Source organism: Mirounga leonina, unplaced genomic scaffold, assembly GCF_011800145.1.
Source record: "Mirounga leonina isolate KUSES-001 unplaced genomic scaffold, KU_Mleo_1.0 Mir_115, whole genome shotgun sequence".
Classification (NCBI taxonomy): Eukaryota; Metazoa; Chordata; class Mammalia; order Carnivora; family Phocidae; genus Mirounga; species Mirounga leonina.
Window position 1 is genome coordinate 96858721 of NW_023270268.1, and position 24185 is coordinate 96882905.

The 24185-nt window shown below is 36.6% G+C and overlaps 1 protein-coding gene across 4 annotated transcripts in view; it reads right to left on the reverse strand.

Moving 5' to 3' along the window:
• GRAMD1C (GRAM domain containing 1C) overlaps positions 1-24185 on the reverse strand; it is an 86861-nt gene that overhangs the window by 56326 nt on the left and 6350 nt on the right. For all 4 annotated transcript variants that reach the window (XM_035000140.1, XM_035000142.1, XM_035000141.1 and 1 more), the window contains 3 exons: positions 11902-11986; positions 2393-2496; positions 1638-1733 (listed from right to left, as the gene is read on the reverse strand). In XM_035000140.1, coding sequence (XP_034856031.1) covers positions 1638-1733; positions 2393-2496; positions 11902-11986 — 285 coding nt within the window. The remainder of the gene's footprint in view (positions 1-1637; positions 1734-2392; positions 2497-11901; positions 11987-24185) is intronic.

Consider the following 24185-nt stretch of genomic DNA (forward strand, 5'->3'; position numbering starts at 1 on the left):
TGACAAATAAATAAATAAAATCTGTAAAATAAATAAATAAATATATAAATAAATAATGATAGTAATGGATTAGAACTCATTGAATAAAACAAGAAACTATGAGGGCATACTGATTTAAGTAAGTGAATGCATAAATTTAAAGTCTGATAAGTAATCATATATTTACATAGTTTCAAAGTAGCTTGCCACAAAGCATTATTACAAAGTAAAATGAACTAACTTTACAGTAAAGTCTTGCAGACATCATCTTAATCAGGTGATCCAAGTGAATATCACCAGTAATGGTAGAAATTGAAATCATGGGTCATCTGATGGGATGCAATGGAAAGAACAGAGCATCACTTTCATGTCATTTCTGCCAAAATTGCATAACCCAAGTTTAATTACAAGGAAATATCAGACAAACACAACTGAGGGATATCTTACAAAATAACCTACCCGTAATCTTTAAAAATGTCAAGGGCACAAAAGTCAAAAAAAGACTAAGGGACTATTCCAGAATAAGGAAATTAAAGAGCATGACAACTAAATGTAATTATGTATTTCTAAACTATGTCTATTTGCTATAAAGGATATTATTGGAATAACGGGAAATTGAGGAAGGTCTGAGGACTGAACTGTGGTAATGATCAATGTTAACTTCTTGATTTTGATGGTTAGGTTGTGCTTATGCAGGAGAATGTCTTTGTTGGAAATACACACTAGAATATCTGGAGCGATATCTGGAGTGAGGAGGCTTCAGAGTGACAACTTACTCTCAAATAGTTCAGAGGAGAAAGTTTTTTGTACTGTACTGGGAAGCATTCTGTAAGGATAAGATTATTTAAAACTAAAAATAAAATGTAAAGTACATTTGAAAGAAACTACAAGATTTAAAAGTATCATTACAATGATTCAATGTTATAATAATGTTTCTCTCCCCTGCTTCTTTTTCCTTTCTCCTTTTCTTTCATTGCTTCCCTTCGTTCCTTCTGTGCTTCCTATCTCCTTCCTCCTTCCCTCTCATTCCCTTCCATACTTGCCTTCTCTTCCTTCCTTCTTTCCTTTTCTTTGTCAGCATTATGCTTCTAATGTCACACACACAGAGCCCTAATCAATCTTCCAGGTGGGTTCAGAAAGATTCTTCATATATCCCCACTAAAAAATGGCAGATATTGTAGTAACTGCCATCCTAAAAAAAGGTATTATAGTGATAATATGTTTACTTATATGCTGTCCAAATCTCTGTTCACCAGAACCATTTGTTTTTATTAGTTGCTACTGTGCAAGTATCATTGACTAAACAATATCATGGGTTTATTAGGGTATTCAGAAATAATGATGTTTTACCAAAGCTTACCCTACCTACCTCTTACAGAAGAAGTGAAAAATATGGGAGAAAGTTCTCTGTGAACTATAAAGCACAAAAAATGTTAGCAGATTTAATTAAAAAAAAAAACAGATTACATGATTACATGTTAAAAAAAAGTTAGCAGTCATTTCATTAGAAATAAGTATTTATACAGAAATCTAGTATTAAATACAATATATCTGTTACAAATTCCTAACTCCAAGAAGAATTACCAACACTGATGAATCAGTATGATGCAGATTTTCTCCACATTATATAACAAAGCAAAGGTAGAAAAGTCTTTCACCTTTTCACCCTCTGTAACAATCTGGATAGCATTTGGGATGAGTCGAGCAGTTTTCTCCTTAGTCATGAAGGTTATGTTCTTTAATGCAATACAAATCTAAGCACACAAAAGAGTGAAAAATTATTAAATGGATTTTTCAGAAACATGTACAGCACAAAATACCAAGTATTACATCAATCTAATCCAGAATATTCCTTTGAAAAACCTGAAGGAATTAATAATAATAAGCAAATGCTTATTAAAAATAATAAGCAAATAATAATAAGCAAATAAAAAGCAAATAAGAATAAGCAAATTCTCTGAGAAAAACAGGGTAAGCAGTCAGACATTCTCCCCCGTCAATAATTTCCTCCACAGCTCTTATCTCTAAGTTTAGGATAGAGTGTGAAAAGACATGTGGGTGTTCGTGTTCCATATTAACACATACACACACAAACAAAATTCAGACAGTCTGTCACATAAGACATGATTTTGGCAGTCAAATGGATGTATGTTCAAGCTTTTTTCAACCTGAAATCTCTTTCTCCAACTGTATTAAATATGTACAAATGGAGCTCAATGTATTAAGAAAATAGATCACACACTTCTACAATATACATATTGTATATATATCGATTACATGTATATACAAGTATTATATACAAATATACATAAATTTACTTTGGAATCTAAAGTATACTGTTTTTAGGAGGACTGTATATATTTCTATCTACGCAATTATTTGTATCAACAAATCAAATCCAAATACGTCTTACTGTAGTTTCCCATCTGAAGATGTTGCTATAGAAACACAGCCAGTTTTCTGAAAGATAGAGACGTCCCTGAAGCAAAATGTCCCTCTGAAGAGCACAAGCATAATCTAGATACACAAGAATAAGGAACAACTTATTCACAAAAATCTGGCAACTTTATAATCTTATCCTACTTTAACACATGAAAAGTCATCGCTCTTTGTTCATTAGTTTGTTCATTCACTCACTCACTCATTCAGATACTTTGGGCACCATACACCAGATATTTTGCTGGAAACTAGCATTACCAAACATGGACCTTGCCCTCATAGAACATTCTAGAAGGGAAGGAATACAATAAACAAATACAAAAATAAGTATAATGATCAAAGTGTAGAGAAAGTCTGAGAGACTATAACAAAGAGGACATAGGTATGAGGGGACTGGGCAGGGAAAGAGTATATCAGAAAAAGTTCTCCAGAAAAAGTAGTCTTTAAAGAGAGCTAAAGGTCAATAAATGGTCAGCTGGACCATGAGGAAAGAGCATGTGCAAAGCCCCGTGGTAGAAAAAAAAGTACATTTAAGCAACTATACAAAGAACTCTGGGCTAGAGAAGCTGGAGAAACTAGATATGTAAGGTTCACAGGCTATGGTAGACTGTGAACTTTACAAGAAGCCATTGATGAGTTGTTTTGTTTTATTTTGTTTGCCATTGATGAGTTTTAAGTGGAAGGGGCATGATCAGATGTATATATATATTTTTTTTTTTTTAAGATTTTATTCATTTATTTGACAGAGAGACCCAGCCAGAGAGGGAACACAAGCAGGGGGAGTGGGAGAGGGAGAAGCAGGCTTCCTGCGGAGCAGGGAGCCCGATGCAGGGCTCGATCCCAGGACCCTGGGTTCATGACCTGAGCGGATGGCAGATGCTTAATGACTGAGCCACCCAGGTGCCCCCAGATGTATATTATTAAAGACTACTTTTTTCACACTGTGAGAATGGATTCATATAAATGAATTGGAAGTCCAGGGGAAAATTGATGGTGGCTCAGACCAAGAAATGACAGTATTAAGGGAAAGAAGTAGTTAGATTAAGAGATATTTAAGAGGTAGCATTGATGGGAGATTGGTGATTAGGTAGACATTGGAAAAGGGTCAGGAAAGGGAAAATAATTACTCCAAAAATTTTACACATTTTAAGTTAGTTTCAAAGTTGATCCTCTCTGCCTCAGCACTAAAATCCAGTTCTGGTAAATGCCACTAACCACCAGTAAGTTAATACCATGATTTAGATTTGGCTCTTTGGCTAATGTAAATAGTATGGCTAAATTATCAATAATTCAAGATATAAAGGGCTACTGTTGATGGGGTTTGGGAATATAGGTGAGGTTCGGTGGGGTGAGTTCTAGAGCCCACAACCAAGAAAGAATTCTTGAGACATCTTTGGTACAAAATGGTGGTTTATTAAAGCACAGGGACAAGACCCATTGGGAAGAAAGAGCTGCTGTACTGGGGTTGTCAGGGGTGGCTGATTATATACTCAGGAGTTGGGGGAAGTAAGGAAAAGGGAGGTTTCAAAAGAACTTTCATATGCTAAAGAGGACCGACCTACAAGATACCTACAAGATACCAGAGGCCATCACATTGTCAAGTTAAGGTTGTTTTCCCTTCTAGCAAGATAATTAACATTAAGACAGTTGGGACAGCCAGGAGCCTGCTTCTCCCTCTGCTGCTCCCCCTGCTTGTGCTTTTTCTCTCTCTCTCTGTCAAATAAATAATAAAATCTTTAAAAAAAAAATAAAAAAGACAGTTGGGAGAATCCTGGAAAAATGTCACACATGTTCCACCCAGGAGTGGGGGGAGGAGGGAGGTTGCAGGGTGTCAGCTTATGCTTTGTCTTCAGCTTGCCTTATGCTCGCTCATCACTGTGAGGAGATTTAGTTTAACTGATATATTTAAAAACTATATAAAGTGATTAGCAATTTAGGAAAACATCGTTGAGGTATAAACCTAAAAATATTTAAATTTAATCATGTTAAATTTGTAAGCAAATACTAAAAATTGAGCAAAGTAATTCAGTCTTTCAAAATGTTTCCTTCAGCAAAACAAAACTGAGATGCCCCCAAACAAAAATCCTAGTAAATAATTAAGTAGATTAAGTTACTTATTACTAGTATGCATCTCTAAAACAGGGATTGGGCTCAAGGTCACCTTGGGGTGTCCTGAAATTTTTATCTAAGCCACTGAAACATTTTATTAATTTAGTGCTTCTCGCATTTCAGATCAGAAATACTTGGCAGTGGTTGGTTAAGCGATTGCCTTCGGCTCAGGTCATGATCCTGGAGTCCCAGGATCGAGTCCCGCATCGGGCTCCCTGCTCAGCAGGGAGACTCTTTCTCCCTCTGACCCTCCCCCACCTCATGTGCTCTCTCTCTCTCTCAAATAAATAAATAAAATCTTTAAAAAAAAAAAAAAAGAAATACTTGGCAGACTTATTAAAACACAGATTTCTAGGCCCCTCCCAGAGTTTCTGATTAAACAAGTCTGGAGCAGGGTAGAGAGTTTCAAGTCTAACATGATCCCAGGTAACACCAACATCGCTAGCCTGTGGACCGCACCATGAGAACCAGGGCACTATTTTACATTAAACTATGTTCAAAGCCATAGCAACCAACCAGATTATTTTAACTGAAGGCTATTTGATATAGATTGATGGACTTTTTTCAGTGGTTTAAAAAAGGGCTTCCCTGGGGCACCTGGCTGGCTCAGTCAGTTAAGCGTCTGACTCTTGATTTCGGCTCAGGTCATAGTCTCAGGGTGGTGGGATGGAACCCCATGCCCTGCTCCACACTCAGCAAGAAGATTCTCTCTCTCCCTCTTCCTCTGCTCCTCGCCCCCACCTCTAGGATGGATAAATAAATATTTTTTTTTAAAGGGGGGGTTGGAGTCCCAAAACAGATATATTTTATTGGAATAAACTTATACCTCAATAAATTTTTTTTATAAAATGGCTTTCTAGCAATATGGTCCATGCAGGAAATGGAAAAAAATTTTTAAGCCAGATTTTCCATTTTTTTTTTTACTCCCAATTTCTCTACTGTTAAGTAAACATGTAATTATCATTTCAGAAGGCAATATTCTACCTAATTTGAGTCAAATAACAATCTGATTCCTCTAGAATGGAATAAGGAAATGTTTATCAAAAATTGTTTTATGGATTTTATAACTTTATAATTAGTGACTAGAAAGTTAGAATAAAATTAAGTAAATTAACCAAGCAATATAGATCACTTTGATGTGTGTGTTAACATCAACAACTAGCTATTACATAATCAATTTTGAAACAATTATTCAATTGTTTCAATTCTAATTCTTAAAGATTTATTTTATTAACTATAACATAACAAAGGTTACAGTGGAAGTATGTTATGGAAATACAGATGGAGTGAATCAGCACCATATACTTCTAGAGTAAGACTGCACAATAAATAAACAAGATGTCCTATTTACAGTTTTACCAAAGAATTTAGACATCATCTATCCATAAAGGAGATAACAGTGAATTAAAAGAATGGGTTTTTAAACAATCATGTCAGGAAACACACATCCCAAAGTATTCTTTTCTAGCAGCAATCATCTTTGGGAGCCCAATAATGCTAACATTGCTTTAAAAAATACTCTCCGGAACAACATTTTCAGGATTGCTTTCAGATTTAATATTTAAGTTATAAAAGAAACCATTCTCCTTATTTATTTTTTTTATTTTTTAGAGAGAGAGCAAGCGGGGAGAGGCAGAGGGAGAAGAAAGAGAATCTCCACACTGGGTGTGGAGCCTGAGGTGGGGCTTGATCCCACAACCCCGAGACCATGACCCGAGCTGAAATCAAGAGTTGGACACCCAACCAACTGAGCCACCCAGTTCCCCAACCATTCTCCTTTTTTATACTTTACATTTTTTGTGTTGTTTGCTTTTTATTTGAGACAACTGTAAAGGTAAATACAAATTGAAAAAGAAAAAAATTAATTTTCCCTGGTGCAAAATGGGAAAAAAAAACTCCCTCTTCACTTCTCTTTGATTATTTTCTGTAGAAAATTTGTAAATTCTTTTCTTCTTGCTCCTTTGAGAAATACATGAATCTTTTTATTTTTATTTTTATTTATTTATTTTTTTAAAGATTTTATTTATTTGACAGAGAGAGACACAGGGAGAGAGGGAACACAAGCAGGGGGAGCGGGAGAGGGAGAAGCAGGCTTCCTGCTCGATCCCAGGACCCTGGGATTGTGACCTGAGCCGAAGGCAGACGCTTAACGACTGAGCCACCCAGGTGCCCCTATGTGAATCTTTTTAAAAGCAAAATAAGCCCTTGCCAGTTTTAGAACCCAGGAATGTTTTCTCAAGGACCTAGTAGCCATCTCTTTGAAATGTAAACATCAAGAGAGATAATACCCTTATCTCCCAGTTTCTGTGTTAGGGTAGGAGCTCACCTTCGGCCAGCATCTTTTTTTTTTTTTATTCTTATATTAATCCCCATACATTACATCATTAGTTTTAGATGAAGTGTTCCATGATTCATTATTTGTGCATAACACCCAGTGCTCCATGTGCCCTCCTCAATACCCACCACCAGGCTAACCCATCCTCCCACCCCCCTCGGCCAGCATCTTGATACAAGTTGCAAAACTAACTCCTATCATAAAGATATGAGTTTATTTTTCCTTTGCATAAAGTCAGTTAGCTAACTCAGAGAGTAGCCCCAATTATCAGGTGAATTTATGATGAAATGTGTATGATAAATAGTACTATCAAGTCCTCTTACTTGAGGACTAGTTATCATTTATCTCTAGAACATGTGTAAAGGGTTGCATCTGTTTGGTTATTTAAAAGGGTGAGATTTCTTTCCGTCTTTCTTCACAATCTCTTTTACAGATTACCCATGATGCACATCCCATTCCAGTTGAATGCTTATTCAATAATAAAAACTGTTTTCTTTCTTTTCTACTTTTGTGGAGTTTTCAGGATGGGTAGGATATTTTCTTTTTAATTATATTTCCCCAACATAACATTTTCTTTGGCCAAGATTAAGCAAGAAAACAAGAAGGCACAAATGAATATTAGAAGTGAAAAGGCAGACTCCAGCTAAAGCAGATGTTTAGAAATATTCTAGGGATAGTAGGTTGTCCTAATCAGGAATTCACCCTTGGGATAGGTCAGCTAACAATTTAATTAGGACTACACTCCTTCAGGGGCTACTATAAGCCCTTCTGTTACCTTTATTACTGTTTAACAACAAATGTTTGGCTAATCAGCATAGACATATTAGAAAAGGGTTTTCATTAGTGAAATTAGTGGCTTGTTTATCAGTATATTGGATGCTACACATGGGGTCACACTGGTGAAATCAGTTGTATAAATATACATGGATTGGTTAAAATCTTTTAGAGATCCTCTTCATCATCATTATTATATGCACAGAGAGTAAGAACCTATTAAGCCTTCAAGCATTTATATCAATATAGACTCATGGATATTTATTTTATTCTTCAGGTTATAATCCGATATTGTCATTATTTTATTGCTCAAATTATTCTGTCTTTGACCACTGGGAGTTCTTTCAAGTTGGCTCCTTTTTTTTTTTTTTTTTTTAGCACTTCGTTACTTTCTGGCACTGTAAGACTGTATGATACTCCACAGTCACTCATCTTGTATTTTCATAGTCCCAGCCCCAGAGCTCTCATTCCTTTCATTGGGGAATGGTATTTAGAGACCAATATCTGGGTCCTGGACATGCTCACTGATAATGGGATATCACTGTTTCTAGTCCCTAGCAACAGACACAGGTAGGGAATAGATGTATATATGCTAATCGACCCTTGAGTGCAATTATGTCACTCATTTGTAATACAGTTAGATTCTTTTTTTACCAATGGCATTGCAACCTGGGATCTCCTGATATCCTGGTTGATTTAATTTTTATACAATAAAGTTACCTCTGTAAAGATTTAACATGCAATTATGTAACCACCACCACAGTACCATATAGAATCACTGTAAAAATTCCCTTGTGAAACCACTCTCCCCTCCCAGTGCCCACAGATCTGTCTTCCATCCTTATATATTTGCATTTTTAGAATGTCATATAAATGGAATCATAAAATATGTAACCTTTGGAGTTTTGCTTTTTTCAATCACTGATCTCTACCTCAGAAACCAATAATATATTATATGTTAATTAATTGAATTTAAATTTTAAAAAATGAAAAAAATAAATGAAAGGGGCCATCATTACAGATCCAATAAAAAGTAAAAGGATAATAAAGGAATCATATGGACAAAAAAAAAAGAAAAATGTATTGAAGATTCATCCATGTTGCTGTGCATATTAATAGCTTGCTCCTTCTTACCGCTAAATAGTATACCATCGTATAGATGTACCATAGTTTGTTTATTCATTCACCAGTTGAATGACATCTTGGTTATTCCCAATTGTTAAAGATGTTACAAACAATCATGTACAGGACTTTTGTGAACATAAGTTTACAGTTCACTTGAGAAAATAACTAGGATTAGTAGGTCATATGATTAAGTGTATGTTTGACTTTACAAGAAACTGCCAACTTGCCATCCAAAGCAGCTGCACCAGTTGGCATTCCCACCACTAATGGATGAGCATCCTATAGCTTTGTATCTCATCATCATTTGGTGTTGTCAGTTGTTTTGTTGTTGTTTTTAATTTTAGCAATTCTCATTAGCATGTAGTTTACTTGTACTTTAAGGTGCATTTCCCTATAATAATTGATGTTGAGCATTTTTTATATGCTTATTTGTCATCCATATATATCTTTGGTAAAGTGCCTATTTACCTGTTTTTTAAAGTGGGTTGTATTTTTATTATTGACTTTCAAGAATAGCTTTATTCTGGGCGCCTGGGTGGCTAAGTCGGTTAAGCGACTGCCTTCGGCTCAGGTCATGATCCCAGGGTCCTGGGATCGAGTCCCGCATCGGGCTCCCTGTTCTGCAGGGAGCCTGCTTCTCCCTCTCCCACTCCCCCTGCTTGTGTTCCCTCTCTCGCTGTGTCTCTCTCTATCAAATAAATAAATAAAATCTTAAAAAAAAAAAAAAAAAGAATAGCTTTATTCTAAAGACAAGGGTTTTTTTTAAATCAGATATGGGATTATCAACTATTTTCTCTCAGTCTGTAGCTTGGTAAAATTATACATGGTTTTAGTTTTTTACTTTGTAAAAATCTGCATTTTCCAAATTTTATACAATGAACAGGTTTATTATATCAGTGAGAGAAAACTATAAAATGTAAATTTTTGAAAGCGAATTTACACACTGAAAAATACCTAGAAAGTTATCCAAACAATTTTAACCAAAATTATATGTAGGTGTTAGGATTACTGATAATTTTCCATTTTTTTCTTTATATTTTTCTGTATAGCTTTAATGTTTTATAATGAGTATATATCACTGTATCATCAGATTCTTTCAAGATGGCAATGACAAGTATGATAAATTTTATAAAGGTTTCCATGAAAAGTATTTAATTTCAAGTGACAAACTGGCAAGAAACATTTGCAACACACATGAAAAAAGATCTAATTTTTAAACATCTAACAAGCTACTACAAATTAAGAAAAAGACAAACAACCACCAGAAAAATGGGCAAAGTTTTTGAAGAGAAATGTTCACAGGAAAAGAAATACAAATGGTTTATAGACATATGAACAGATGTTCAATCTCCTTTATAATTAAAGAAATGCATATTTAAACAATGATTAAGTACCATTTCTACCTACCAAATTTTACTAAAGCAAAGGTCCTGAGGTGTAGCAAAACAGGTACTTACATACACTGTTAATGAAAATGCAAATTGGTACAGCCTTTTTGGAGGGTAACTTGGCAATAATAAACTTTTTAAATGCTCATTACCTTTTTGCCACAATTCCACTTCATAAAATTTTTTATCCTACAATATGTGTGCACATATGTGCCAAAACAAATGTAAAAGTTTCAGTGCAACATTATCAGAAATAGTAAAAGACAAGAAGCAATCAAAATGTCCATCAATAAAGGATTTGTTAAATAAATTATGGTACAAAGTTCATTTAATTGAATACCAGGCAGGCATTAAAAGAATGAAGTGGATCCTTAAGTATGCTAATAAAAAGAGCTCAAAACAAGGTTCAAAGAGTAAGCACAGTATGTTCCCATTTAAATTCTGTTAGGAATATACGTATATGCCTCTTGAAATACCTACAGAAAATTTCTGGAAATATACGTAAGAAATCACTAAAAGTGGTTATATAGCCCAGGAAGAACGTTGCAGTGGTCTTGGTCAGAAGGACCACTCACTTCTCATTATATGCCGTTATATGCCGTGTTTGAATATTTTGTCATGAGAATGCATTACTTTCAAATGTTCTTAGAAATTGTTTTAATTCATTATAATGATATTTTGGTACTGAGCTGAACTACTAGAAATTCAGTTACATTTTATTGTATATTGCCCAACAGTACCAGAAATCAGAAATTTCTATGAATAAATGATTTAAATGAAATATACACTAAAATTAAAATTGAGTTCTATATTTTGATTACAAAGAATCTATATTAAGCTTGTATCAAAAATTAAGCACTTTTATAAGGAAAATGGCTAAATTTTTCCTCTTAAAGTCTATTGCAAACAAAATCTATCTGAGAGACTACATGAGGGGTACCTGGCCGGCTGAGGTGGAAGAGCATGTGACTCTTGATCTCAAGGTCATGAATTCAAGCCCCACACTGGGTATAGAGATTACGAAAAGAATAAATAAATTAACTTTTAAAGAAATGAAAGATTACACGAAAATAACATAGCCCTAGAAAATTTTATAAAACTGCTCTATAATCTGTTAAGGAGTACCTTTTTCCAGGGAAAGGTAATATATATTGAACATCAAATTTAAAATTTTTCCTACAAAACCATATAAAACAAGCACCAGAAGAAATTGTGACAATAATTTTCTTTTAGTTCTATTTTCTTAGCTAGTACTTAATTTTTTTTTTTTTTTTTTTTGGTGCAAAATGGTGGTTTTTATTAAAGTACAGGGACAGGACCCATGGGAGTACTTAATATTTTTATCTCAGAAATCACTCCTCCCGGGGCGCCTGGGTGGCTCAGTCGGTTAAACAGCTGCTTTCGGCTCCGGTCATGATCCCAGGGTCCTGGGATCGAGCCCCACATTGGGCTCCCTGCTCCACGGGAAGCCTGCTTCTCCCTCTCCCACTCCCCCGCTTGTGTTCTTGCTCTCGCTATCTCTCTCTCTGCCAAATAAATATATAAAATCTTTAAAAAAAAAAAAAAGAGAGAAAGAAGTCACTCCACCCCAAATTACAACTTGGTTTTACATTATCTAATATGAAGCTTATCTTGAAAAATATTTTCTGTCTAGCACAAAGGCTTAAATTTTCTACAAATATTGTCACTCGTCAGTTCTATTTTGATAATGAGGTAGTAAAATGGTTTTTTACAACTTCCTGTCTTTTTTACCTGCTATCAGCTTCTCTGTATCAGGTAAATGAGTGAACTGTCTTTTGTATTCCTCATTCCTGTCTTTATAGGTGGAACTTGAAATCTGCAACAATAAAAAGATTAAATTTCCACTTAATTATAATCTTCATTAGATTAAGTGAAATGTAGTGTCTTAGAAAATAAATTTAAAATGGGCTGTAAAATAACATGCTTTTTATGCAATATTTTGTATGTTTTTATAAGAAAAACCACATACATAAACATTTCAAAAACCACCAAAAGGAAGCAAAGGAAGCTCCCAGCATACTGGAGTAAGGAGTTCAGCAAATTCTCTCTGCAAAAACAAATATACAGCTGAGTTGATTCAGTGTGGAGAGCAGAAAAGCTATGCCCAGCAGTAAAAGGGAAAATTCTGAAGTTATCCATGAGAGTGTGAGGTTGCAGTCTCAACTGGGGCAAGAAACAAGCACACTGGCAGATTAGCAGGAGACTTAACAAAGAGATCTTGGAGGAGAGATAGCCATAAATGGGCCTGATAAACTTCCCATGTATTCCTGGCTAAACAGAAGCTGCATGCATGTGTAGCAGAGACTAGAGAATTCCCAAACTATCCACAGATTCCTGGCTAGAGACATAAGAAGTTTCCTGAGGGAAAACATAAAAATTGAGACAAACTTGAAAATGTCCTGAACATTAAATGCATTCCCCAACCTATACACAGATCTCTCAGAAGGGAAAAATGGCACTGGCACTATGCACTCGAGGACAATTTCTGACCAATCACTGGCTAACATAAGGGGTGACCACTGGGAAGTCAGCCTTAAAAATAAAAACAATGACAACAACAACAACAATAAGCTGAGCAGAGACCAGACAAATAGATTTCACAGATTTACTCTAGGCACATTACTAAACAAACAAAAATCATCAATGACAAGCTTTAGGAGTAGAAAGGATGTGACCAGAATCCATAGTTGCTACAATACATCATCTAAATTGTACAATTCTTAACAAAAATTATGAGACATGCAAAGAAAAAGAAAAATGTGACTCATACTAAAAAAAGAGAAGCAGGCAATAGAGTCTTTCAAGGTCCCCAGATACTAGATTGAGCAGACAAAAACATCAAAGCAGTTAATAAATATATTAAACAACTGAAGAGAACCATGCTTAAAGAATTAAAGGAAGGGGCACCTGGGTGGCACAGTTGGTTAAGCATGCAACTCTTGGTTTCAGCTCAGGTCATGATCTCAGGGTCCTGGGATCAAGCCCCACATCAGGCTCATGCTCAGCATGGAGTCTGCTTGGGATTCTCTCTCTCCTTCTCCCTCTGCCCCTCCTGCTCATGCTGTCTCTCTCTCTCAAATAAACAAAATCTTAAAAAAAAAAAAAGAATTAAAGGAAAATATGACAATAATGATTCAACAAGTAGAGAATCTCAACAAATACATTTTTTAAATTCTTTTAAGGAGAAAAAGTACATTCTGGAGTTGAAAACTACATTCCACTGAAATAAAAAATTCACAGAGGGGCTCAGAGGGGCTCAACAAAAAATTCAATATGGCAGGGAAAGAATCAGTGAACTTAAAGACAGATTAGCAAAAATTATCTAATTTGAAGAATAGAGATAAAAAAAGACTAGAAAATGAACAGACTCAGAAACCTGTGAGACAACATTAATTGATTCAAATACAAGAAATGGGAATAACAGAAGGAAAAGGGAGGCAGAAAAACATTTAAAGAAACAATGGTTAAAACTTTCAAAATCTGAGGAAAAACATTAATCGATAGATCAAAGAAGCTCAATTAACCAAGTAAGATAAAGGAAAGAGATTCTAGGGTGCCTGTGTGTCTCAGTTGGTTACGTGTCTGACTCCTGATTTCAGTTCAGGTCATGATCTCAGGGTTGTGAGATGGAGCCCCGAGTTGGGCTCTGCAGCGAGTCTGCTTGAAATTCTCTCTCTCTCCCTGTGCCCCTACCCAACTCATGCATGCTCTCTCTCTCTCTCTAAAATAAATAAATCTTAAAACATATACATGTATAATAAAAAATAGATAAAAATTAAAAATAATAAAAATTAAATTTTTTTAAATTAAAAAAATTAAAGAACTATATCATAGTTAAATTATTGAAAGACAAAGGAGAATAAGAAAACAGCAGGAGAATAATGACTCATACATACAGGTAAAAAACCAGTACAATTAATGGCTGACTCCTCATCATAAACAATGCAGACAGCAGACCTGCTTTAAAGAAATTCAAAGGGAAGTCCTTCAGGCTGCAAAGAAATGTTACAGTATGGTAACTCAAATCCACAAGAAGAAATAAAGAACACCAGAAGTGGAAATATCAAAAGGAATTAAAATGGTATCCTAAAAAACATGTGACACAAGATTATTCTAAAATTTACATGGAAGGGCTCCTTTCATGATAAAAACACTCAGCAAGGCGGCAAGAATATGGAGAAACTGGATCACCCATACACTGTGGTGGGAACATAAAATGGTACAGCCACTCTGGAAAACAGATTGGCGATTTCTTAAAAACTAAATATGCAACTATCAATGACCCAGCAATTGCATTCCTGGGCATTTACCCCTAGAGATGAAAACTCATGTTCACCCAAAAACCTGTACATGAATATCTACAGCAGTTTTATTCACCATAACCCCAGACTGGAGGTAGCCCAGATAGTCTTCAGTGGATATACGGTTAAAACTGTGGTGCTTCCATACCTTGGAATACTACTGAATACTACTCAGCATTAAAAAGGAATGAACTGGGGTGCTGGGTGGCTCAGTCAGAAAAATGTGTGACTTGTGATCTCTGGGTCATGAGTTCAAGCCCCACACTGGGTATAGAGACTACTTTAAAAAAAAATAATATATATATATATATATATATATATACACACACACACATATATATACATTCATACATATATAAACTTTAAAAAGGAATGAACTCTTGGTACACAAAACAAAATAGATGGATTGCCAGGGAATTATGAGTGAAAATTGAAAAGGTTACATACTGTATGATACCATTTATATAATATTCTTGAAATGACATAATTATAAAAATGGAGAACAGGGGCGCCTGGGTGGCTCAGTTGGTTGAGCGACTGCCTTCGGCTCAGGTCATGATCCTGGAGTCCCGGGATCGAGTCCCGCATCGGGCTCCCTGCTCGGCGGGGGGTCTGCTTCTCTCTCTGACCCTCTCCCCTCTCGTGCTCTCTGTCTCTCATTCTCTCTCAAATAAATAAATAAAATCTTTAAAAAAAAAAATGGAGAACAGATTAGTGGTTGACAAGGGTTGAGTAGGGGGAAGGGGCACTATAAAAAGGCTGTGTCTATAAAAAGGATTCTTGCTGTGATGAAAATGTTCCTTATCAATGTGATATTGTACTATACTTTTGTAAGATGTTATCATTGGGGGAAAGTTGTTTAAAGAGTACAGGTTATCTGTATCATGTCTTTTTTTTAAAAAGATTTTATTTATTTGAGAGAGAGAGAACAAGCACAACCAGTGGGAGGGGCAGAGGGAGAGAAATAGGCAGGTTCCCCACTGAGCAGGGAGCTGGAACACACGGGGCTCAGTCCCAGGACTCTGGGATCATGACCTGAGCCAAAGGCAAAAGCTTAACCAACTGAGCCACTCAGGTGGCCCTATCTGTATCATTTCTTACAACGGCATGTGAGTCTAAAATTATCTCAAACTAAAAGTAGGAAAAAAAATAAAAAGAGAAAGTCTGTAGGGTTAGAATAAATGTGTTAATTCTACATAGGAGGCAGAAATGGTTGAAGTGCTTTTAATGCTGATTCAGAGGTCATTCTCCACATTCTTTTTTAATTTTTTAAATTTAAATTCAATTAATTAACATATAGTATATCATTAGTTTGAGAAGTAGAGTTCAGTAATTCATCAGTCTTACATAATATCCAATGCTCATTACATTACACGTCCTTCTTAATGTCCGTCACCCAGTTACCCCATCCCCCCACCCCCTCTTCTCAGCAACCCTGTTTGATTAAGAGTCTCTTATGGTTTGTCTCCCTCTCTGACTTCATCTTGTTTTATTTTTTCCTCCCTTCCCCTATGATCCTCTGTTTTGTTCCTTAAATTCCACATGAGTGAGATCATATAATTGTCTTTCTCTGATTGACTTATTTCACTTAGCATAATACCCTCTAGTTCCATCCACATTGTTGCAAATGGCAAGATTTCAATTTTTTGCTGGCTGAGTATTATTCCATTGTATATATATATACCACATCTTCTTTATCCATTCATCTGTCGATGGACATCTTGGCTCTTTCCATAGTTTGGCTATTGTGGACATTGCTGCTATAAACATCGGAGTGCAGGTCACTACATTTGTATCGGACATAAACATCGGACCCCTTTGGGTCACTACATTTGTATCTCTGAGGTAAGTACCTAGTACTGTAATGTTCATGGGGGTAGCTCTATTTTCAACTTTTTGAGGAACCTCCATACCGTTTTCCAGAGTGGCTGCGCTGCTTGCATTCCCACCAACAGTGTAGGAGTGTTCCCCTTTCTCCACATCCTCACCAACATCTCTCATTTCCTGACTTGTTAATTTTAGCGATTCTGACTGGTGTGAGGTATCTCATTGCAATTTTGATTTGAATTTCCCTGATGCTGAGTAATGTTGAGCATTTTTTCATGCATCTGTTGGCCATTTGTATCTTCACATTCTTCTTTGTTCTCCCTCCAACTACCTATCTTTAGGTTATTTTACTACTCCTTGTCAATAACATCATCACCAGAGAAATAACACAAGTAAAATTATTTAATTATTGAGCAAAATGTGACTAATGTAATAGAAACTCACTCTTGGATGTGGCTCATAGGAACAATGTCATGGCTTTTAAATTCACATCTCATATCTAATAAACGTTTTTTTGGAAAGGCAGATAGAGAATGCTGAGCTAGAATTTTTGTATTATTTTAGATTTGGTTTGTATGTGCTACTTAAAATTTCTCATCATTGGGGAGCCCAGCTGGCTCAGTTGGTTGAGTGTCTGCCTTCAGCTCAGGTCATGATCTCGAGGTCCTGGCATTGAGCCCCCAGTCAGGCTCCCTGCTCAGTAGGGAGCCTGCTTCTCCCTCTCCCTCTGCCCCTCACCCCCCACTTGTGCTCTCTCTCTCTCTCAAATAAATAAATAAAATCTTTAAAATTTCTCATTATCCTAGATAATAGAAAGCATATACTTAAGATGAAGTCTTAATTAATAACCCAATAAATAAATAAAATCTTTAATTAATAACCCAATAATACTATTATTATTTCCATATTCTCTATGTCATTTATTAAATGTTAATTTATTGATAATTTCTTAGTAGTCATGTTACTTTTCCAAAATATTTTTCCATGTTGATGTTGTCATCTTTAAAGAAGTATACATGTTTAAAGATTTTATTTATTTATTTGACAGAGAGAGAGAGAGAGGAGGGGACGGGCAGAGGGGAAGGGCAGAGGGAGAAAGAGAAGCAGACTGCGCACTGGGCAGGGAGACTGACCCAGGACTCCATCCCAGGACCCTGGGATCATGGCCTGACTCGAACGCAGATGCTTAACCGACTGAGCTACCCAGGTGCCCCCAAACTATACTTTTTAATGTCACTAGTAGCTTTTACTTTGCAAATCCAATAGTCAATTTTCAGGCCTCACCTTACTCTATCACAATAGGTCACTCTGTCCATGCCACACTTCCTAAGATTTTATCTCATTAGCCAAATCTCAGTTTCTTTCGCCAGTTTCTGCTCTACCACCTAAACATTGGAGAGAGGTTCTAAACATTGGAGAGTCCACTTCTTTTCTTTATCCATACTTTTTCCCTAGATGATCTCATCCAATCTTTATAAATCTGTCTTTAAATACCAGCCATACTCAAAGTCTCCCAAATTTACTCCCCGCTTCAATCTCTCTCCTGAGATTCGTCATAAATCCAATAGCCTACTAGACTTTTCTACTTGCATATCAAATATGTACCCCACTTGATTTCCCCAACCCCCAAAACTACTTCTCTCCTGTCTTTCTCTTCCCCTAAGTGATGTTTCCATGCACCTAGTTGCACTGATTAGAAACCTAGGAATCATTATCCTTGACCTTTTTCTTCTTCCTCACTCACCACATCTGACCCCATCAGTAAGCTGTCAAACAGGCCAATCTTATTCCTGCCTCTTGCCTTTCCACAGAACACCACTCCCCTTTCCCCTTCCTCACGTGATTCATCTGTGTTCTTTCCTTGTCCCCGATATAGGGCTCTCTCAAATGCCACCTCCTCAGAAAAGCTTTTCCACACCATCCTAACTGAAAATGCTACTCCCTTCCATGTGACTCTCTATACCCTACATTCCTCTATTGTCTTCTATCATTACCTGACATAATATTACACATTTGCAAAAAAAGAGAAAGAGAGAGGGAGGCAAACCATAAGAGACTATTAGCTATATAAACTATAGAGAATAAACTGAGGGTTGCTGGAGGGGAGGTGGGCAGTGGATGGGCTAAGTGGGTGATAGGTATTAAGGAGGCACTTGGTGTGATGAGCACTGGGTGTGGTATGTAAGTGATGAATCACTAAATTATCCTGAAAGCAGTACTATAGTTTATGTTAACTAGAATTTAAATAAAAACTTGAAACAAAAAAAAAATATATTACACATTTGCTTATGTGTATACTATTCATCTCCCAATCAGCTCTAGAATGGCAGAGACATTTAGAACAGCCTGGTGCACAGAAGACACTCTAATGAATTACTAAATTACTATTCCTGGGGCACCCAGCTGGCTCAGTCAGAAGAGCATGTGACTCTCAGAGTCGTGAGTTCAAGCCCCATGCTGGGCGTAGAAATTACTAAAAAAATAAACTTTTTTTAAAAAGCTATTACTATCTTAATTCATGTATATCTACCTTTGCCACTTGTTTGATAATAATGTCTCTGCTCATATATTCTTTTCATTTATCCTGTGAGAGACTCACTGTACTTCCTGATTCTGGTCTTTCATCAAGAGTAGAAAATTTTCAGGCATATCTTTTTGAATATTGCCTTTATGCTGATCTTCTGAAACTTCTATTAGATTCATATTGGACTCCTCTTCTTTTCTTCTTATCACTTAAGCCATTCTCTTTCAAATTTTTCTATTGTCACCTCTCAGTGGCACAGTGTAACAATTTCCTCATATACTAGTTTACTGATTTTTCTCTTTAGCTGCTATATCCCATGTCCACTGAATGTTTAAATTATTATTTCAATGACCATATTTTTTATCTAGAAACTGTATTTGGTTGTTTCCCAAATCTGCCTGGTGTCTTTAAGAATGTCTTATCCAGCGGTGCCTGCGTGGCTCAGTCAGTTAAGTGCCTGACTCTTGGTTTCAGATTAGGTCATGAGATCAAATCCCACATTGGGCTCTGTGTGCAGCACAGAATCTGCTTGAGAGTCTCTCCCTCTGCCCCTCCCCCTGCTCATTCTTTCTCCCTAAATTAAAAAAAGAAAAAAGAATGTCTTATCCATTTATCACGTGCTTAATTCCTTCTAATAAGTCTTTAATAATATCAAATGATGGTTGTATAGTTTTTTTTAAAGATTTTATTTATTTGGCAGAGAGAGAGAGAGAGTACAACCAGGGGGAGTGGCAGAGGGAGAAGCAGGCTCCCCGCTGACCAGGGAGCCTGACGTGGGGCTCGATCCCAGGACCCCGAGATCATAACCCAAACCGAAGGCAGATGCCCAACCAACTGAGCCACCCAGGTGCCCCAGTTTTATGGTTTTTATCTGGTAGTTTTATCTGAAGTTTTGAGGGTCTAATATGCTATTTATTGAATCTCCTTCTGCTCACTCATAAAGTATTAAATTCAGGTCCCAAAACATCATGAGAGATTGACAGAGTTGTGTACTCTCAGGAAGATTTCCCTCCTCCACTACTCCAAGCACAAGTTAGGCAGGTAAGCTTCCTTGTCTTCAAATGAGCAGGTGTAGGTGAATTTCTTTCCTAGTCTACCTTTCACGGAATGTCTAACTCTTCAAGAGTCATGGCTTTATAAGGAGTTCCTTATAAAGTAAGGAAGCTGTCAAACCGACCAATCTTATTCCTACAAGTCCAAGGCATCATCTCCGATCCCAGTGTGGCCATTAAAGCTTTCATTACTGAGACAAATAAACTCCTCAGGGCTGCCTCAGCATTGGCTCCTGGGCTTACAACTCTGGTAATCAATTCCCTCTTCTTTTTTAGCCCTTAGGTATTTCCCTTGCTATTTTGTGAGCCCAGACATTCATTTTAAAAACATGTTTGTAACATTTCATCCAGCATTTCCAGGTACTTTGTAGCGGCAGAGCTTTTAAGTTAAACGGTCCTCGTTCCATATTGCCAGAAATGCTAGCTCCTATTCCCTTATAACTAAACCTAAAAGTATTAAGATATCTAGGTTTTCAAACAAAATCTATCTATAATTAAATTTTAATTGGATAAAATATGATTTTCCAATCCAACAAAAATTGGAAAATAAATTTATTCTTTTCTCTCAGTTACCAAAGTGAAAGTCTAGAATAACCTTTTTAGCTTGAATAAATCCAAGATACACTGGGGAAGACTAATATGTGATTACAGAAAACACCTCTTCAAAGTTGCCAAAGTATGTTACAAACATACTAATTAATCCTCTTGGGTTTTTGTTTTTATTGTTATTTAACAGTGCAACATTAATTAATCCTCCTGACGTACCTACCTCTAAATCAGGTTTGTGACAAGTTTTATCCCCCACTTATAAGTAGAAAAGCTTACTTGTGAATAACATGACTATGATCATGCTATAAGTCAACGATAAAGTACAGAGTCAATACTTCTGATTCTTTATAATTAGAAAAAACTTGATTATGATCTAGAAAAATTCAATTCTAAATATTTTTCTAACAAAACATAAGTATAGTATTTATTATTTGTACATATACAATGGTTTAAAATCTAGACTTGTTTTATTCTTGTTTTAGAAGAGGGGCACCTGGGGGGCTTAGTCAGGCATCTGCCTTTGGCTCAAGTCATGAGTCCCACATTGGGCTCCCTGCTCAGCAGGGAGTCTGTTTCTCCCTCTCCCTTTGCTCCTCACTACCCCCACCATGCACTCTCTCTCTCAAATAAATAAATAAAATCTTTTAAAAAATGTTTTAGAACAAAAATATTTTTTATTTTTATTTTATTTTTTGAGAGAGTGTGCAAGTAGAGGGGTGGGGTGGGGGGACAGAGGGAAAGGGAGAGAGAGACTCTTATCCAGGCTCCATGCCGAGTGCGGAGCCAATGTGGGGCTTGACCTCACAGCTCTGAGACATGACCTGAGCTGAAATCAAGAGTCAGGTGCTTAAACAACTGAGCCACCCAGGCACCCCAGTATGTCATTTTCTAAACATAGGCAACAGAAAATCTCAAAGGCTTTTTTCTACTCTCAATAGTTACTAGCCCTACATCACTAAGAGAAGTTACATTAAATCAATGTGTCTGCTGCAAATCTCTATATGTTTTTCCTGTGGGACAGTAATCCACCTGGAATATACCATTATTTTAGTCAGGAAAAAAAAAGAGGTTTTGTTTTGTGGGTTTTTTGGGGTTTGGTTTTGTTGTTAGTCGCTTCTGCTATGTATTTTTACTAACAGTTAAGGACCAAAAAAGCATAAATATTTATTTGCCATTAAGTTTATTTCAAGTTTTTTTTTCCCTTCACATAATTTTTGCTACACTGGGACTTAAAAGTTACTAATAAAACTCATTTCCCACATACTAGGATTAAATATTTTAATTTTTAAATAAAAAAGAAAACAAATGTAACAATTAAGATTCCTATTTCTATATTACAGGATTGAAATAGAAAATCCGCTGCTGTTGGTCTCACTATCAGGTCTATGGTGATTTAATCAAACTCCTTTTTTAAGATTTTATTTATTTATTTGACAGAGAGAGAGAGCCCGCACAAGCAGGGGGAGCAGCAGACAGGGAGAAGCAGACTCCCCACTGATCAGGGAGCCCGGTGTGAGACTCAATCCCAGGATCCTGGGATCATGACCTGAGCCAAAGGCAGACACTTAACCGACTGAGCCACCCAAGCGCTCTAATCAAACTCCTTTAAATTAAAAGTCCTACTGTCAGCTGTTAACTGCCCAGGAATTAAATAAATAAATAGAACTTAAAAAACTAAGTCCTACTGTTAGAAAGACACTCACTAGCCAATCTGTTAAGCAGCACAAGATTAAATGGATAACGTCTAAAAAGATACCAACCTCAACAACAACAAAAAACTTTTAGTGAACTCTGTTTCACTGTCTTGTATCCTTTGGTCAAGTTTTCACAATTTTTTTATTTATGGGGAATCATCAAAATATATTTTCCAATATTACAAATAGGAGGTCCTCTTATCCAGCACTTTTCAACCCTTTTTACCACTCTTAAGGAAAGGTGTTCCCCATGTAACATACTCCCACTATATTTGCCCAGAGTTTTTTATGACTGATACGCAGGTACCAGGAATGCAAATTATGAGCACTTGCTAGCCAAACACCCCCTCCACCTTTTTTCTCATATTGATTCAAGACACACCAATGTTGCAATACTATGGCCCAATCTCTCATTTTATAAGTGAGGCACCCGACAGGTTAAACAACATACTCAAGAGCACCACACAGTGAAATTACCAGGGACAGAGTGTACACTCTATGCCAGATTTTCTTTTTTCTTTTTTTTTTTTTAAGATTTTATTTATTTATTTGACAGAGAGAGACACAGTGAGAGAGGGAACACAAGCAGGGCGAGTGGGAGAGGGAGAAGCAGGCTTCCCGTGGAGCAGGGAGCCCGATGCGGGGCTCAATCTCAGGACCCCGGGATCATGACCTGAACCAAAGGCAAATGCTTAATGATTGAGCCACCCAGGTGCCCCTATGCCAGATTTTCTGTTCCCAATCTCCAATTCATTCAATGATCTCATGCTGCCCTCTAAATTCACTACTGTGGAACAACTGAGTTATTAGCCAAGCCAGAATATATGAATTATTCTACACCAGTGAGTTTTTCAGGTCCTTGGAGCTTAACTCTTTAAATACCAAAACTTTAAAAAGTTATCAATTCCTTTTGGCAGAAACCTTCCGTAAGCTTGAAGGCACAAATCCAGATTCCTTGGGTATTCCAGTGAAATGGCTCTGATGCTTTTTCAATTCTTTGCTTAACTACCAGGTCATGTGCCTCACGAATATTTTCCTGCTTTGGTACTGGTCTTTCTTGTGTTGATCTTGGATCCCTCAGCGAATACAGCCATCTTACTACACTCATTCAATTCATTACTGCCAGGAGAATGTGAAAACACGCAGATGGAGACTTCTGCTTCTGAAGCAGACTTCTTAACCAACACTTCTACCAATAACCGTATTATATTAGAACCAACTAATCTGCATAGACCTTTGGCCTCCACATTAAGAGGTCCACGTTGCTACACTTTTTGACCTTCTGATGTCATTTCTTCCTATTGTCCATGTGTTATCACCAAGTAATTCCCCTATCTCCAATACCCTATTCAATGACAAAATGGGAACCAACTAATTTAGGCTTATGAAAAATATGTCAAAAATATATTAAAGATATTCCAAATGAGTAATTGAGGAATTCTCCTCCACAAGATACATCAGCATGACCTTTGATTTAGCTATTCAGGCTCTTTTTGTTTTTGTTTTCTTCTCAGTTCTGATAGTGCAGTTTCTGGGTGAGTGACCTCTGAAAAAGTCAGTAAAACTTTTAAGATGTTGTATTTGTCTTTAAATCTATTCCATGTGGGGGCACCTGGGTGGCTCAGTCGTTAAGCATCTGCCTTCAGCTCAGGTCATGATCCCAGGGTCCTGGGATCGAGGGTGCTGGGATGGAGCCCCGCACCGGGCTCCCCACTCAGCGGGAAGCCTGCTTCTCCTTCTCCCACTCCCCCTGCTTGTGTTCCTGCTCTTCCTAGCTCTCTCTCTCTTCTGTCAAATAAATAAATAAAATCTTTTCAAAAATAAATAAATAAATAAATAAATCTATTCAATGTGAATTCATATAAAAATTCCTCAAAAAAAAAAAAATTCCTCAAAATAAAGTGCTTATAATCAGCACAGAGACCTAAATTGAGCCAAAGTAGACCTTCAACGGTCGAAACAAGTGCTTCTCAAACTTGAATGCGCATACAAATCTCCTGGAATTCTTGTGAAATAAAGATTCTAATTTGGTAGGTCCGAGGTTGGGCCCAAGACTCTGCATTTCTTT